The 18053-nt window shown below is 32.9% G+C and overlaps 1 protein-coding gene and 1 non-coding gene across 3 annotated transcripts in view; both read right to left on the reverse strand.

The window, feature by feature from the left end:
• Positions 1-421: 421 nt before the first annotated feature.
• Positions 422-18053, reverse strand: part of LOC149895643 (fatty acyl-CoA reductase wat-like) — a 42075-nt gene continuing 24443 nt past the window's right edge. The window contains exons 3-14 of one of the 2 annotated variants that reach the window (XM_090118664.1): positions 9940-10055; positions 9134-9256; positions 8365-8549; positions 7437-7520; positions 6915-7024; positions 6037-6122; positions 5125-5240; positions 4275-4397; positions 3550-3669; positions 2745-2935; positions 2262-2328; positions 422-1554 (exon numbers count right to left, since the gene is read on the reverse strand). In XM_090118664.1, coding sequence (XP_089974790.1) covers positions 1452-1554; positions 2262-2328; positions 2745-2935; positions 3550-3669; positions 4275-4397; positions 5125-5240; positions 6037-6122; positions 6915-7024; positions 7437-7520; positions 8365-8549; positions 9134-9256; positions 9940-10055 — 1424 coding nt within the window. In that variant the 3' untranslated portion in view covers positions 422-1451. The remainder of the gene's footprint in view (positions 1555-2261; positions 2329-2744; positions 2936-3549; positions 3670-4274; positions 4398-5124; positions 5241-6036; positions 6123-6914; positions 7025-7436; positions 7521-8364; positions 8550-9133; positions 9257-9939; positions 10056-18053) is intronic. The other variant, XM_090118663.1, reaches the window with a different exon arrangement.
• TRNAV-UAC (transfer RNA valine (anticodon UAC)) lies at positions 11430-11502 on the reverse strand. Its single transcript has one exon. It is a non-coding gene; the product is annotated as a tRNA-Val (tRNA).

Consider the following 18053-nt stretch of genomic DNA (forward strand, 5'->3'; position numbering starts at 1 on the left):
AAAAAAGTCATATAATTTTCCAACATGAATTAATAATAAACATATTTAGACTAATGAAATTTTTGATCATACCTAGACAAGGATCACTTGAAAATGAGTCAAAATGGAAGGATTCAAAAATAAAACACAACACTATAATATTATAATCTCTTTATTTCAATTATCACATTATTTAACTACTTATCTAAATACAAAAAATGTGCTTAGAATTAATGGCAACCTTCTTTTTCCCTGTTATCTTATCTTAATATATAAAAATGAATCGCAAAATGTGTTGGTAAGCGCATAACTCGAGAACGGCTGAACCGATTTCGATAATTCTTTTTTTATTATATTCCTTGAAGTACGAGGATGGTTCTTATGTAGAGAAAACGTAAACATGTACCACGGGCGAAGCCGGGGCTGACCGCTAGTTTTATATAAAAAAAAACCTTAGTATAATATCTTCTATCGGAATGTATGTTTTAATACAATTTACGAATTTCAAATTAATACTTGAAAAAGTTAACAAAATCCTTCGATGTTTTTCTACCGTTACCGTTTTTACTCACAGCATTAAATAGAGTTAGAAAAAAACGTCTATATGTATGTTATGTCATCATTTATGATACATTTTTGACATATAAAACCCTGCTAAGTTAGGCCGCCTTTCCATCTGCAAGAAAACTTGCGCAAGAAATGTCCGACAGTCTGTCTGACAGCAGCTTGCAAGTCTACTTGCAGGTGGAAACGCGGAATTAGACTTGCAAGCTGCTGTCAGACAGACTGTCGGACATTTCTTGCGGAAGTTTTCTTGCAGATGGAAAGGCGGCCTAAATGATGATTTTAATATTAATATTGTGTTAAATATTTGAGGGCCCTTATCGGACGGGCGCTCACCCGGGGAGGATGTGTAGCGAGGAATATGTTTGTACCAACCAATAGTATCGCTTCAAACTTTAAACTAAATGAAGCGATATGATTGGTATTTGTATTTATTTTACAAACACATTCCTCGCACATTATTAGTGCAAAAGCACCCTTTCTAAATTTCCATATTAATTCAAATTTAATAATAAAAATGTGTTTTAATCATTGAGATAATATTACTACGTATGGAGGAGACACCACGAACAATATCTGTGCGCCATTTTTTTGCTCTAACTAAGTTTTAAAAATTATTATCTAGTTAGGTACTTACCGATGAAAAGTTATGTTAGTCACTTTTCCGTATTATTTGTGTAATATCGTAACACACACGAAGGCATATTTGATGCGTTTCACTTTAAACCAATAAAAAATGAGCGTGCAGTTAAGCCATATGGCTTAATATGTTGAGCGGAACATAAGTGATGTAGGCGGTGTCGTCTCCATATGTATATCTCAATGGTTTTAATATAATCTCAAAATTTTGGCGGGAAATTGAAACATAAATAAAAATGGTCTTAAACTACAGATAATTTCTAAAAACATCAACCTAATATCAAGCAACTAATAAAATTAAGTACTGAATACGCTAAATATATAACTAGACACAATGTAAGTACTTTTAATGTTTGGTGCATGTAGTATAACCTGAAAAGAAACAAAATATTAATAAATAATATTGAGGTATTATTACTACGTATAGAGAGGACACCACGAACAAAAACTGATGGCGGCGCGGTGCGGCTAGCGAGTCATACACTTTGTAGATATTCTGGTTCTTATTACTTAAAAATTAAAATCAATCAATGTAACAAATAAATATTGTTTACCTTATTAAAAAAATATGAATTAAGTTATCAATTAAAACCAATCAATGTAAGAAAAAATTTTGGTTTGAGACGATTGACTCGTGTTACAAATCCTGTAGTAGCGATGTCCTCTCTAGTACTTACGTAGTACATAGTAGTAAGTAGTAACTCAATGATAAATAATTGAAAATAAAGAAAATCATTAAAATGGATGGAAATGTAATGTCTGTATTTACTATTTTAGTTACCTTTTCAAGTAAATAAATAAATAAACCTTTTGCTTTCTCCGTTTGAGATAAAATATTTTTGAAATGAGTGAGGTAACAATTTGAAAATAGATGATAAAAATAGTTAATTGTTTTACTGATATTATAAACTTGAATGTTTGTGTGTAAGTATGACCGTTTGTCACTCTTTCACGCTAAAAACAGTTGACGATCTGCATGAAACTTTGCACAGAATTACATATACTACTGTCTTAAATTTGGATGAAAATATAGGTAGATAAAACACGAGTGATGCCGCGGCATTAAGCTAGTATATTACCTGTTCCACTTCTTCCTTGCTTCTGGTAACGTTGAAAGATCGTCTTTCACCAAATACACTCGAAGTCCTGTAAAAATATAAATATTAATTTAATGCTATCCATTTTGTTAACAACAACATTTTTGCGACATTTTTGGAGTATCTGTTTTTCATATGGAATTGATTGTCATATTGAATTGTCGACGTCACTATGACGGTGCATTAACATCAAAAGAACGTAGAGCTATAGTTAGAGCAAGAGCATTCTTCCGTGATCTTTTAGTGTAAACGAAAACTCGTATTCGGTGTTGTTCAGTATTAGAACATTGCATAGAATATCTTCAAACGCAATAAGAACAACGAAAGAATGCTCTACGCCTGTTTACTCTAAAATAACATAGTGGGGTACAATGAGCATTCGTTCGTTTGATGTAAATGCACCGGAACCTGATAGCTTATGTCAGCATCAAATAACTTTAATCTCCCACTTTTTAATCGACTTACCCAACAAAAAAGTCTCAGCCATATACTCCCAAGACATATCCGCCATGTTAAAAGGGAACACAGTTCGATCTGGGCTCGTTAGACTGTGCCACATGTTCTGAACATTGTTGTCCGTGAACCGCCAGTCTTGTGTCGAAAAGTAGAACAATATGTTCGCTAGTTTTCGCACTTTGTGGTAGAATTTTAGCATGCTGAAATAAAATATATAAAAATTGGTCGTTTTGTGTATGGAAATAGAGAATCTATACTAATATTATAAAGCTGATGAGTTTTTTTGTTTGTTTGAACGCGCTAAGCTCCGGAACTACTCATCCGATTTGAAAAATTCAAATTCAAACTTATATCGAGATACTTAAAGTTACATATATAAAATAATTAAGTAGCTTCGATATTTTTTTTATTTTGATTCGGAAATTATTATTCATAACTGCAACAATAGTTGCAAGCCTGCCTCGATAAACGCGGACTATCCAACAGTGAAACAATTGTTCAAATCAGCTCCGTGGTTCTAGAGATTAGCGCATTCAAGCAAACAAACAAACAATTCAGCTATAGTAAAGATAATTATTGAAGTGAAACTTCTTTATCGGGGTTGTTAAAAAATTTAGTGTAACATTTTTTCGTTACGCGTGACATTTTTCCGTTACGCGCCATCTTTTTTTTATCCCTACCACGTGTGATTCGACGTATTTCTGTAAAGTTGCATATAGTAAATTATTTTTTGAAAAATAAGGTCATAAAGAAGTTTCACTTCTTACGTGTGTACACGAAGTAGTACACGCACACACTTTTATATTTTACTTACTTGCGTTTCCTTCCAGTTAGAGCACAAAAAGTGTCAATCAACACAGCCGGTAAATAGTGCAGAAAGAAATTATAGAATAAGAACATGTAGTAACTTTTCGTTGGTGTTAAACCGTAGTACCTGAAAAATAAATTATTAAAATGAGTTTTTATTGTGTTAAAAAGTCAAATTTCAAAGTGTTATATGTCGCAGTCTGGTTGAAATATTAGATTGAATGACTAGCGCGTTTATTGAATGACGACATTTCAATTGCCGAGCGTTATATTATATGCTCTGTTCAAAGAGCTAATACAGTCCGCTAACTTGCTACTTTGAGTGACGCTTGTTAAATCAAGGCTCGGCCTAGTCATTCAATTGAATGTCGTAATTGAATGAACGCGTTAGTGATTAAATCAAATAGCAGATTCAACCAAATGACGGCGACATATATCTACACTTCGAAATTAACTTTTCAATTATTAATATTAATAATTATATAATAGTTCTATGGCATATAATATTATGTAGTTACATATTACTATGTAAAATTAAAATTGTAATATTGACATGATTTTAAAAGAGCAACTATGGAGTTTCTTGCCGGTTCTTCTCTCCGGTACTGCTTTCCGAATCGGTGGTAGGTAAATGTTAAAAAATGTTATGACGATTCAAAAGTGCTTTAATAAGAAGTCTAATTGAATAAATAAATGCTTGAGTTTGAGTATATAATTGTTTAGATAACTCACCATACAGCTTTAGTAGTGGGTCTGGTAGTACCATGTCGTCGGTTAGATTCAATAAATTCACCCCACGTCGTGGGATTTTGGGATCCCGAGACGAAATTGTATATTGGGATATTGGATGTTTGGCTGTGGGTAAAAGTTATATTAATTAAATATATGAATAAAATGTGTTGCAGTGAAAATAAAACATTTTTTTTTGTTTTTGAGACTTATTTATACGGTACGGTAACTTCGAAACATGTGATAATTTTGATGGGACTTCATCAAGTAGATAGATACCTGATATAAATTATTAGCCGAGCGTTATATTTGCTCTGCTCAAAGAGCTATGTTACATTCAATACTTAACTACATTGAGTGACGCTTGTTAAATCATTACTCGGCCTAGTCATTCAATTGAATGTCGTAATTCAATGAATATATATATTAGATAATGAAGTAATCTTTAGAAATATCTCCTCAAAATATAAAAGACACAAAGCCTATGAATAATGAATATAATGTAAACTTAACTAAAAAAAGCTTCTCTGAAAAAATTCTGTAAACAAAATAAATAAATAAATAAATATTTCAGGACAATTTTCACACACGGCACAAGCTGATCCCATACTAAGCTTTCGCTTGTGTTATGGAAACCAGATGGCTGATAAACATAACTTACATATATAATTTTAAATAAATACTTATATAGATAATTAACACCCAGACACAGAGCAAACATCTATGTTTATCACACAAATATTTGCCCCGTGTGGGAACTGGGAATCGAACCCACGACCTCTGGCTTTTTAACATTAAAATACATCTCTTTATCATTAAGTTATAACTAAGTATGTATAAGTAAGTAACTTACTTCTCCCTAAAGTTCTTAGCAGTATGGTAAGTAGAGGCGATAATGGCGTTCACACACAGATCCACCGGCACCATATCTGCTACTTTGTCCAAATCCATGTACATTGTGCGAAGTACCTGAGTAAATAAAAACGCATAAAATATATAATAATATTATAAAGCTGAAAAGATTGTTTGTTTGTTTAAACGCGCTAAGCTCAGGAACTACTGGTCTGATTTGAAAAATTATTTCGGTGTTAGATAGCCCATTTTTCGAGGAAGGTTATACGCTATTTATATACCATCACTCTAAGACCAAGACCAAGACCGCCTCCTCGGTACAGTGGTTGACGCGTGAGCGTAGAACCGAGGGGTCCTGGGTTCGATTCCCGGTGGAGACGAAAAAAAAATGTCTCGGTCTGGCAGGACACAGAAGGCTGATCACCTACTTGTCCCTAAAGAAAAATCGACCAGTGAAACAGATGTATGAATAATACATCTGCCCCCTACCCCACTACGGGGACACGGGACTTCACACTCTAAGACCAACAGGAGCGGAGCAATGCGGGTGAAACCGCGGGGAACAGCTAGTAATATACATATGTAATAAAATAAAAATAAAAAATAAAAATAAAAATAAAAAATATAATACTTAACAACTTATTATAAAATCTATTATGAATTATGATGTTTTAACAATTAGAATTTAGGAATAATCAATGATTTTTTAATCCCTATTAGTATTTATTTATTCTTAATTTGTATATTATAGAGTTTTCTTTCGTTCTAGTCTTTAATTCCTAAATTATTATAATAAACTTATAACTTCTATGACAATCTAGTTCTAAAACTGCCTTGCCTTGCCTTCATTCAAAATTATAAGCTTTACATTAAATTACTTATTTCACTAGAATTAAATTAAAAATAAACATACGCCAATCCCGATGCCAACAACAAGACCAGTGGGTCCGTACACACTGTCCGTCCAACCGCGTACTGGCTCCTCGTATGTTGATATTACTGCAAAAATAAAGACAGGTTGCACTGGGGGAGTGCCGGCAGAAGTGAAAACTTGATTATTAACGTTGAGCTTGTTTGATATTTTGGAATGGTATCCGTCTTACGCTTTTTCGATCAGTTCACGTGTCCTGACGCGAGTTTAACATTTTATACCCATTACAGAAAAAGTGCTCAACGCCGCTAAAGAAGTTTTCACTTCAAAAAGCTCATCAAGAGAAAATTAAATGAAAAAAAATGATAATCTGGAAGAACGATTTGGAATCGCTGGTCCGCCTTATAAAATATCTGATTAAATTTTAATTCATTATTATACGAGAGAAGAAGAGAAGCTCATATGAGATTTAGAAATGATCTAACTATTTACTAGTGAATGTATTTTTATAAAAGTTTTCGAGTCTTTGTTGAAAACAAATTCTGAATCAAACGTTCTAAATATTTTTATTGAAACCGGACACAAATAAGTATATATTATAATATTTGATTAGAGTAGGTATCAAACATAATTGTAGCGGTTGTATATTATAATCTTATTTAATGTAATTTTTTTGTATTAAGGAATAAATTGAATTTGAAAATTTGATCTCCCTATCGCATTGGGTAAACTGTACCTAACGGTAGGAATGGTTTTATATAAATAAATAAATAAGTTATCTCATTCAAGTTAGCTCATTCATGTGAAGTTAGTTGGTTGTTTTAAACGACACTTTCATTTGTCTTTCTAATATACATCGTACATAATACATATCTGCGTAAATTAGGTACCCTTCGAAAAACTATAGAAATGTTATTTACCAATAGAAGGTCTCAAGATGCAAATGGGCATTCCTTCACCATACTTCCTGACAGCTTCCTCAGCGACTGCCTTCGTGAAACAATAAGTATTTGGACGTTTTCCTAGGAGCCTGGAAATTTGTAGAATTTTATTATTGTACTTAGAATAGTTAATTTAAAATATTGTAGAATTTATATTGTAATTTGCGATTTAAAATGTTGTGATATTACAAAAAGTGTTTAATAAATCTTATTTATTGACAGATTGCTTTTTTTATTTGTTATCACTTTTATTAAGCCTTAAAAAATAAAATTAAATCGCACAAGGATTCGTTTGGCATTTTTGTTTTTTAAAGTAATATATTTCTTGAGTTTATATAAAAACATAAGTATATAGAATATCAGCTATCTGTCTAAAAATAAAAATTTGTCACCCAGACTTTTCAAAAGATGAATGATTTTCTTATATTATTAGTATGTACAAATTTCAAACGATCAATAAATACTACTATAATCACACGTCTTTACTCTAAAAGTACTCACGCTGGTAATATCGAAGTTATAACGTCATCATCTAACTCGGCTACTGCTTCTAACGCCTCCACTGACATTGGCGGTTCGTAGAATCTGAAATTATTAACATATATTATTATATTATAGTTATATCTTTAATATCACAACATAGTATAAAACAAAGTCGCTTTCTCTATGTCCCTTTGTATGCCTAAATCTTTAAAACTACGAAACGGATTTTGATGCGATTTTTTAAAAGATAGAGTGATTCAAGAGGAAAGTTATAATATAGAATTTATTAGGTTTTAGACAAAGCGGGCGAAGCCGCGGGTGGTAAGCTAGTTTATCTACAATATAAAAAATAAAAATGAATCGCAAAATATGTTGGTAAGCGTGTAACTCGAGAAAAGCTGAACCGATTTCGTTAATTCTTTTTTTTTTAAATAATATTCCTTGTGAAGTACGAGGATGGTTCTTATGGAGGGAAAACGTAAACATGTACCATAGGCAAAGCCAGGGCGGACCGCTAGTGGTTTATAAAAGATACTAAAAAGTGAAAATATAGTTCGACTTGTGAATATAATATTACTATGTAGTTCCAAATGTGTTTAGTTTATATCATATTTTCATATATCGATGACTATGTATATGAAAATAGTTTAAACTAGCTTCCCAGCTCCCGCCCGCGGCTTCGCCCGCTTTGACTAAAACCTAATACATTGTATAAAATACTAAAAAAATTGGTTGTTTGTAAAGTAGGTTTACGATCGAGATGTTTACGTGATAACATAATGCAGTGGCAGCGCTCGAGATGAGACGGGAGATCGGTCCGTCTCTCTCTCGTTATACCTGCGATCGCGCTCGTGAGGTTTTGGTGTGACACAAGTTTCTGAACATGTCACCCGACTAAAACGATTTTAAAAACGTTATCACGTTAAGAACTAAATAAAAAACATACTTCTCCTCAATATTCCTAACATGTGTTTGCGAAAAAGCCGTGGACACATGCGTCATAGCTTTCAAGTGTTTACATTCTTTGGCCAATTGCAACACTGCCTTAGTTCCTCGCACGTTTATACCGGTAGCTATGGATAACTTCTCGTCAAATTTCACTGTGGCTGCTGAGTTTATTATTATTGACACCTGAAAAGCGGATTTCATTACAAAAAAGGTAAAATCATACAGACAAACGATCATTTTATAATGACTAATTACGACTACTCATAAACAGTTGTCAAAGTTTACAGGAATTTATTCAGCAATTTCATCGGCTTATATTTTTCATAGGAGCGAAGCAAAAATGCAAATATTTTTACATTTTTGCTTCGCTCCTGTGGGTCGTAGTAGATATGACAAACAGATGTGAGAAGTTTTAAATTTTTGTAATGGAAAAATTAATCAATCACTTCTGAAAATTGATCGATCGCTGAAAATCAGCAAATCGCCCGCTTTACAGTCTTACAGACCTTACTGAATTTAATTTGCAGCAGAAAGTGATGTTATTTTCTCTCTTTGTTTTTATTCGTTTACAATGCAGTAATATTTTTTGTGTTTGTTAGTTTGGAACTTTTTTATATTTTAAAGTTCGTGCTTTCCGGTTAGTCGTTAGTCCGTTTTGTCCAGATCTGACCATTGGAAGGCGGTTTCAACTTAAGTCAAAAAGAATTTACTTCTATATGTACTTATTCTATTATAAGAAGACTAAGATAAGGTTCCATCAAACATACCTTAGAAGTAAGCATCTTTCTATCTTCAGGGCTAAGTCCCAAACCAGGCTGTTCCATGTCACCAAGAACTGGGATCACCTTGTGTATACCTTTTGGGTTCTCTTCGTGTGCCCTTTTGAAAAGCTGAAACATAAAAATCGAAGTTTTTTCGTTCATTTTAAGAAGGAAAATACTTAAATAATGTCTTGAAACTACAATAATTTTGGAAAATGAATATCTTCAGGTAGAGTTCTAATGAAATTGTACACTGTTTTATTGAAGTTAATAAATTAATTTTTATTTCTTAATCTTAGATTTGTGCAAACTTACTTATTAATAGTGAAAAAATGTGACTTCCTATAGGCAAAAGGAGAATGGAGTGTTAAACAGTTGTAAAAAAATCGTAATTAATCGAAAATTTTAATGCTATATAAATTTACAACAACATATTAGAATTCTGCCTCTACCAAGTTTTATACTCTGTCATGTTCCAACAAATAAAATCAATTTAAAAGTGGATATTAACGGCAGGTTCCTGAATTGAGTATTTCACGTTAAGAACGTAGGTACTAATCCATGTTTTAATGATGCCTCTATTGTATGTGACATAAGCTTTCTCAAACCTTGATCAAATTAAATCTGGCTCCTAGGAGTCCTAGGCTTTCTCATTGATTTAAATAAACAAGGTTGATAAGGAAATAAGGTTGCATTTATTAAGGGTGTTTTTACAATGGGGCTGCATAAGGGCAAATGTTTAAAAGCCCCCAAATAAATGATAAAAAAATCTCGATTCAGTAACCGGCCTTAATAATGTAATTTATACTCACAAAATCATCCAGCATCTCATGTATTCTTGTGTGTGCATCTTTTCCTTTCTTAGGTCTCACTAGAACGTAGATTGTATCCAAATCTCCACAGGAACGTAATAATTTCTCAATTAGCACTGAAACAATTCATATTTGTATCAATATTAAAAAAAATGTGAATAAACTACTAATGGAAGATATTTATTTGAAGTGAAACTTCTTTAGGCGCGTTGAGAGTAAAATTTCAAGGTCGCGTCATGTGGCAATACCGACATGCCATGGAGTAAAACGACGATTTTGGTATCTTTGAATCTTGCCAAAGAAATTTCACTTCTGACACGTGTGCTCGGCACACACGCTTTTTTGGTAGCGGCGATTAAATATTTATTTATTTAAAATAAGGTATACCTATATGTAATATTTATTTATTTATAATAAGGTATAGGCACAGACTAATAATAATATACTACGTATACAAGTATGGGTAACCTATATGTTAGGTATTAAAAATAAAACGTGTGGTCGACTAGAACAATAGAGCTTTTTTTTAATCTCTACTAATATTTAAAGACTTTGTTTGTTTGTTTGAACGCGCTAATCTTAGGAACTACTGGTATGGAATGGTCCGATTTGAAAAATTATTACAGTGTTAGATAGCCCATTTATCGAGCCCATATATAGCCTTGCTATAGGCTCTATATTATCACGCAAAGACCGACAGGAGCGGAGCAATACGGGTAAAACCGCGGAGCACAGCTAGTATGTATCATGTTTAAATACAAAGGTATACCGTATGTATAGTATCTATGTAATTTCAAATTTGTTTATTATGCTTACACACATAAGTAAGACCATTTACTGATTTTGGTGATTGTTCAAATCACAGTATAAAACAAAGTCGCTTTATCTGTCCCTATGTCCTCACTATGTCCCTATGTATGCTTAAATCTTTAAAACTACGCAACGGATTTTGATGCGGTTTTTTGAAGTGAAAACTTCTTTAGCGGCGTTGAGCACTTTTTCTGTAATGGGTATAAAATCTTAAACTCGCGTCAGGACACGTGACCTGATCGAAAAAGCGTAAGGCGGATACCATTCCAAAATAACAAACATGCTCAACGTTAATAATCAAGTTTTCACTTCTGCCGGCACTCCCCCAGTGCAACCCGTCTTTTTATTTTAATAGATAGAGTGTTTCAAGAGAATAATAAATAAATAAGTTTAGTATATAATTTATTATGTTTTAGACAAAGCGGGTGAAGCCGCAGGCGGAAAGCTTGTAAAAAAATACATATACTACTTAATATTACATGTGTGTATTTTTATATTTTCCCTGTCATAAAAACCTACAGTAAGAATTTACACAAAAAGCTGTGATTATTATGAAAATCAAGAAATTTAAAATTAATCACGTTTGTATCTATAGTCGATGCTAAATTTTACATTGTACATAATTATAAATAATCATACATAATAATGTTTTAAGAGAAAATAAAAAAACACAAAAGATATGATTCCGGCCAGGATCGAACTGGCGGCCTTCTGCGTGTAAAGCAGATGTGATAACCACTACACCACGGAACCCGTTGGCCGGTGTACGAAATTTTGATATTGTTTCTAAGAATTAAAGCTATACATCAAGCGTTACCTAGACTTTTTAATTGTTATTTTAATTATATTACAAATTGCGACTATTTTTATTTCAAATTTCGATCTGGAGTAACCTACATATTTAACTTAAAGTTTTGCAGTGAAACTTCTTTAGGCGCGTTGAAATTAAAATTTCAAGGTCACGTCATGGCAATACCGTCACGTTATGGAATAAGGCGACGATTTTGGTATCTTTGAATCTTGCCAAAGAAGTTTCAATCAAGGCTAACCTAATTTTGGGAGTTAAAGGTAAAAATAAAATGTAGAACATAGTTCAATACTTATTTATTATTCAATAAAACACATAATTGTATCTTAAATAATGTTTATTAATTATTACTAATATCTGACACCATAAATAAATATTCTGTAGCTTGGTTGTGATGGTAGATATTTCTACTAAATAGTAGAAGATAGTAGAGATTTTTAAATCACCACCTTTTGCACCACACGACTTGCCTTGAGACTTATCCTTCCGTCTGGAAAATTGAAAAAAATATTTAAAATATTATTAAAAATAACCGAAACCCAGCGCAAAAGCATAATTAAGATGATACCGAATTAAAATGCATTTAATATTATGCTAAAAAAGAAATATCTTTGTATGAATATATGTATTAAAAATTTAAGTTAAAAAAATTGCAAAAAAAGACATCTTATTGTGAATCTCAGATAAGGCGTCTTTCCAAACTATACAAGGCCAGTACGCAACGGTGTGAAACTAATCACGTATAGTTTGGAAATAACTTTTTCACAAAGTTCTTCCAATCTATACAACAGCAGTACGCAAGTACTCGCGTATACTTTGTAGTGAAGTAAGTAAGAATAGCGCTCCAAAATATACAGCGCCAGTACGCATGCGGACTAATCGTGTATGTTTCGGAGTAAGCGCGGCGTCTTTCCATTGCTCGCGCTTATATTATTGTATTGCTTTTTTGAAATCTATTATTAAAATGCATGTGTATTGTGTATGTAATGTTGCGTACTGATCGTATATTTTTTGTATGGAGGATGCTTGTGTCTTCGTTCCCGACTATACTGCACGACTTACAATTGACAATAGTGCTAAAATGTAAGAATCTAATAAGTCCAGAAGAAGACGGTTGCGAGGCGACGGCTATTTTTGTGTAGTTAAAAAAAACACGAACCTAACCTAACCCATAGGTAATCCTTATATCTGTTACCTATTTATTTTTCTAAGCTAACCTAATAATATTTTTATTCCATATTTTACTGAATCAATCAAGAAGAATAAAAGTAGATATATATAGCTGTACAAGTCTTTGATTGCCTACGCCTATTTATTATTTCGCTCAAAAGTGGTGTAGTAGGTATATGTAGTTATATTTTGCGTACTGATCGTGTATAGTTTGGAACGAAGAAGCATGCATCCGCGTTACAAAGTATACACGATCAGTACGCAAAATTCGTGTATATTTTGTAATAACAAACTTAAAAACAGCATTACAAAGTATACACGAGCAGTTTCCTATGGTTGCGTTCTGGCTATGTATAGTTTGTAAATACGCCTCAGATAAGATTTTGGACATTTTATTTATTTTTGAATTTTCTGTAATATCCCGAAGGTATAAACTACAAAATTTAAATATAACAATAATTTAAATGAGTACTTTACTTGAAAAATTTAATCCAATGAGCTGATTCTATGACAATAAATGTATCACAGATATTATATTATGTAAATTGTTTGTTGTGTTGTAACTATGTTTAATTGCAAATAAATGATTTGATTTGATTTTTGATTTGATTCTGCGTAAAAGAGAAACAGACATAATTATCTACACACTAGCTTTCCACCCGCGGCTTTCCCCGCACAGTCAAAGGAAAACCCGCATAGTTCCCGTTCCCGTGGGACTTCCTGGATAAAACCTATCCTATGTCCCGGGGTAAAAAGTAGCCTATGTCCTTTCTCGGGTATCAAAATATCTCTATACCAAATTTCATTGAAATTGGTTCAGTAGTTAAGGCGTGATTGAGTAACAGACAGACAGACAGACAGAGTTACTTTCGCATTTATAATATTAGTATGGATTACAAAGAAGCGTTTATTATTGTTGTATCGTATTACATACAAAAAAACAATGTTTTTTTACTGATTTCAAAAATAGATAATACAAAAACGTAATTTGTTCAACATTAAAATAAAACAATACTGCACGTCCAGCAATTATCATTAAAATTCAACAAAAAGTAGACCATGAAAAAGCGTAATTTTCCGGCATCATAATGTATTTACCTAATTATTGAAAGATAAGGAAAAAGCCAAAATTCAGCACAAACAGCTTCGTGCAAAAAATAAGCGAAAAAAAATTATTAACTCACCTTTAATCTATGTACTAAAAACACACACAAAAACAAAAAACATGCTCATACAATATGAAAACCACGCAAACACACAAACACATAAAAGGCAATACAATAAAAAACACAAAAACATGCAGTCGAATTTATAGCCTCTTTTTTTATTCTGTGACATAAAAAAGAACATTAATTGATTGCATCAAAAATCTAAAAAAAAAATATTATAATGGCGGACATTTGGCTTCAAAATGTATAAATGGCGGACGCCTGGGGATTTTTTTTTATTTATATTCAATTTTCTTTATTTTCTCGCAATTTTAACTTGAAAATCACATGACATACGTGAAATTTTCCTCTTATTTCTCAAGTTCATAGAAAACTGATCCATAGGTACCTATAAAGGTCGTTATAACAACAATAGTACAAAAATTATAGAAATAATAACAAGGGTTTTCCCTAACAGTACCTAAGTTTTGTAAGGCTATGGGAACTAATAGCCAAGGTGACATACATAACTGGATTGTGATTTAAAGGAAAAATATAATGGCTTTTTAATTGCAGTTAATTAAGTAAATCTAGAAAATTATATTATGCTATGCTGTTTTGCTACGACATCCTTTGAGTATAAAAATAGTTTACTAGTACACAAATCTATACTAATATTATAAAGCTGAAGAGTTTGTTTGTTTGAACGCGCTAATCTCGGGAACTACAGGTCCGATTTGAAAAATTCTTTCGGTGTTAGATAGCCCATTTATCGAGGAAAGCTATAGGCTATATATAATCACACTAAGACCTACAGGAGCGAAGCCACGCAGGTGAAACCGCGGGGAACAACTAGTAAGAAATATAGTTTAAAAAAGCATATAGGTACAGGTGAAGCCAATAACTATACAGGGTGTCCCACTTTTGGTATACTAAGCGCAAAGGGACTTGTAGTTTTGCATACGCTGAGTACGTAAAAAATAATTATAAAATTCCAGACGCATTTTTTTTTAAATAGAGGAATTCTTAAAATTCCATGTGTACACCCCCAACAAGCAAACCGTCCAACTTTGCCACCCGCATGTGAGCTATAATTTAAGATTATGTTTTCATAGACAAAATACTCACATTAGCGAAGCGGTATATGCCGGCTGCGCGAAGCTAGAGACGAATACATGGATTTTAGGGAAAAATTTAGCAAAAAATTTTTCGCGTAATTTTGTTATTTAAGTATTTTTTATGTGATCAGTGTATGCAAAACTACAAGTCCCTTCGCGCTTAGTATACCGAAAGCGGGACACCCTGTATAAGTGTGTTAAAAATCATAAAAGTCATTTCGAAGTTGTTTAATTAGTACTATGGATTTTATTGCTAACTAGCTGTGCTCCGCAGTTTCACCCGTAGTGCGTCGCTCCTGTTGGTCTTAGCGTGATGATATGCCTATAGCTTACCTAAAGCCTCCATAAAGCTGAAGAGTTTGTTTGTTTATTTGCTTGAACGCGCTAATCTCAGGAACTACTGATGCGATCTGAAATATTCTTTCGAGATAGCCAATTTATCGAGGAAGGCTAAGCTAAAAAAAAATATTTCATAAAAAATATATAATAAACTATAATATATATGTTCATTTATTAAATAAAAAACATGTTCTGCAAAAAAACATTTTAACAATATGTACCTAAATCTGACCTCAATTTCAAGATTTTTAATGGAAGGATATCCTTCTTCCTATCGCGATTTTGTATTCATTTAATTATTTATTTATCTCCAAACAAATAAGATTATATATTATGCTAAGATTATGCTGTTTTGATATTTTATTTTGTCAGTCGGTATTGAATTTTCACGATCATTAATTATTATATTGAAATTTGAATGAATAAATTATGCTGTGTCATGATAATGCGAAAATAATAGAATTTTATGGAGTGTTTATAAGGTACTAGCGGTCCGCCCCGGCTTCGCCCGTGGTACATATTTACGTTTTCTCTACATAAGAACCTTCCTCGTACTTCAAGGAATATTATAAAAAAAGAATTATACAAATCGGTCCACCCGTAGGTACACGCGTGATGCCGTGACCAAGGAAAACGGCTTTCATTTTTATATATGTCCGTATTTATGCAAAATGGAACCACTCGACAAATTTCGTTTTTTACTTTTATTGAAGAATACTCATTCAAAAGTGGTCTAAATTCTTATACAAACAAGAACCACATGATTTTTACGTTGGAAACAAGGTATACTAAAAGCAGAAAGGAACCACCAGCAACAACGAATAATACCATATTAAGCAAAACCGAACCACAGCACCACGGGACTGCATTGTTCAAACAAATAAACGATATTACTATCATGTCATTTTATACAAAACAGATCCACACCTACTTGGTACCATTATACATTACACATATTTCTATTAATAACAATTATTTTTAATACACAAAATGGAACCAAGTTTCTGTGGTATGGTTATGCGTAAAATAAATACATAATTTAATTGTAATTTTTTATTGCAAAATAAAACCACAAGCATTCGGTTCTATTATGCATAAATAAATATTGTAAAACATTCTGAAACCCATCATCGCTATATGGAACCAAATGCCTTGACTTGTTACAATGCTTCTCATCTTTAAACAACGTATTTCATTACTTAAGTGCAAAACTCCAATTTTTTAAGTAAAACGTCGAACATCTGTCAATATAGGTGACATTCAGCCCGTATTATTATAGTACTCTTTGCATTCAGCGAAGTAGTTCGAATACGTGAGGGTGTTTTTTTCCTCCGCGAAGTAAGTTCTATTGTTTTTGTTAATTACCTTTAAAATTAAATGTGAAAATGTTTAGTAATAAATAAATAAGCAAGCAATTGGTAAGAAAAGCATTGGAGACGAACACCGAAGATAATAATGAAGATACAACGGGTAAGTAGTTTTATTTAATGCATTTAAGTACTTATTGAATCTGAGATGCAGGTACGCTTTATCCACTTTTGATTCATTCCCGATTGTGGTGTGATTTTAAGAAGATAGTTCATTAAGTAAGTACAAGAGGAATCCTCTGTGGATTTACGTATTTTAACGACAATGTCGTTGTTCACGAAGGCGCGGCGAGTCGAATTAAGAGATCATTTTGTTTCGATTCATCTGTCATTGTGAGATGAAACTACTAAAGTCTAAACCCTGTTTTAAAAATAACTGTCGATGATCTAGGTACCTACCTACTATTTTGGTAAAATACGTTTAGATTCAGATTCAGTACAGTACATTCAGCCACATCATTCAGCGCATATAATTATTTGTTTGATTTTAAAACTCGCGCGGCTACTGTTTTGACCGGAACAAGGCCCTAGCCTGCGAAATTCAAAATTTTAACAAGTTTATTTAATTTTTTGCTAGGGTTGCCACTGTTGCGTATGATTTTTAGGGTTCCGTACCCAAAGGGTAAAACGAGACCCTATTACTAAGACTCCGCTGTCCGTCTGTCTATCCCTCTGTGTGACAGTTAGATAGTCGAAATTTCATATGATGTATTTCTGATGCCGCTGTAACAACACATACTAAAAAACAGAATAAAAAAAGACGTGTGGCACTTGGGGACTGCCATGGTAAAGCTATTGCATAGCATGCCTTCAAGCCACACCTCCGAGCCCGTCGGAGTGGAGAGCGTGAGGTTTTTTCGTAACGGAATTTTTCGATTCGGTCCCCGCGCTCAAGGCCCGCGATAGAAGCTATGCAATAGCTTAATAAATATTTAAGAAGCTCCCATGCAATAAGCCGTGATTTTTTTGGCGTTTTTATAGATAATGGTACGGAACTCTTCGTTGCGCGAGTCCGACTCGCACTTAGCCAGTTTTTTGTACATGGTGCATGTACATACAACATACTTAGTCGTCTAGTAGGGACACGGCTTTATAAGAACTAATAATATTTTGCTGTCGCCATATGCCTACCTACGTATAAAAGCCACGCGGCTTTATTATTTTGATTTAAAGCTTTTTTTCTATTTATTACAGAAAATAACGAAGAACCTTATACGTCGCTGCCTCTGGAGAAGCTTTTTTCACCTTCTAGCGATATTCAGTCCATATTACATCTCATTCCACAAGATGCACAGTTTTTATAACGGTCTCATTAGTGATGATGCAATAGAAGACCACATAGATGGACTAGACA

This window comes from Colias eurytheme, chromosome 30 (genome assembly GCF_061535395.1).
Source record: "Colias eurytheme isolate Ceu_HAF_F1 chromosome 30, ilColEury1 Martin Lab GWU primary, whole genome shotgun sequence".
NCBI classification, from domain to species: Eukaryota; Metazoa; Arthropoda; class Insecta; order Lepidoptera; family Pieridae; genus Colias; species Colias eurytheme.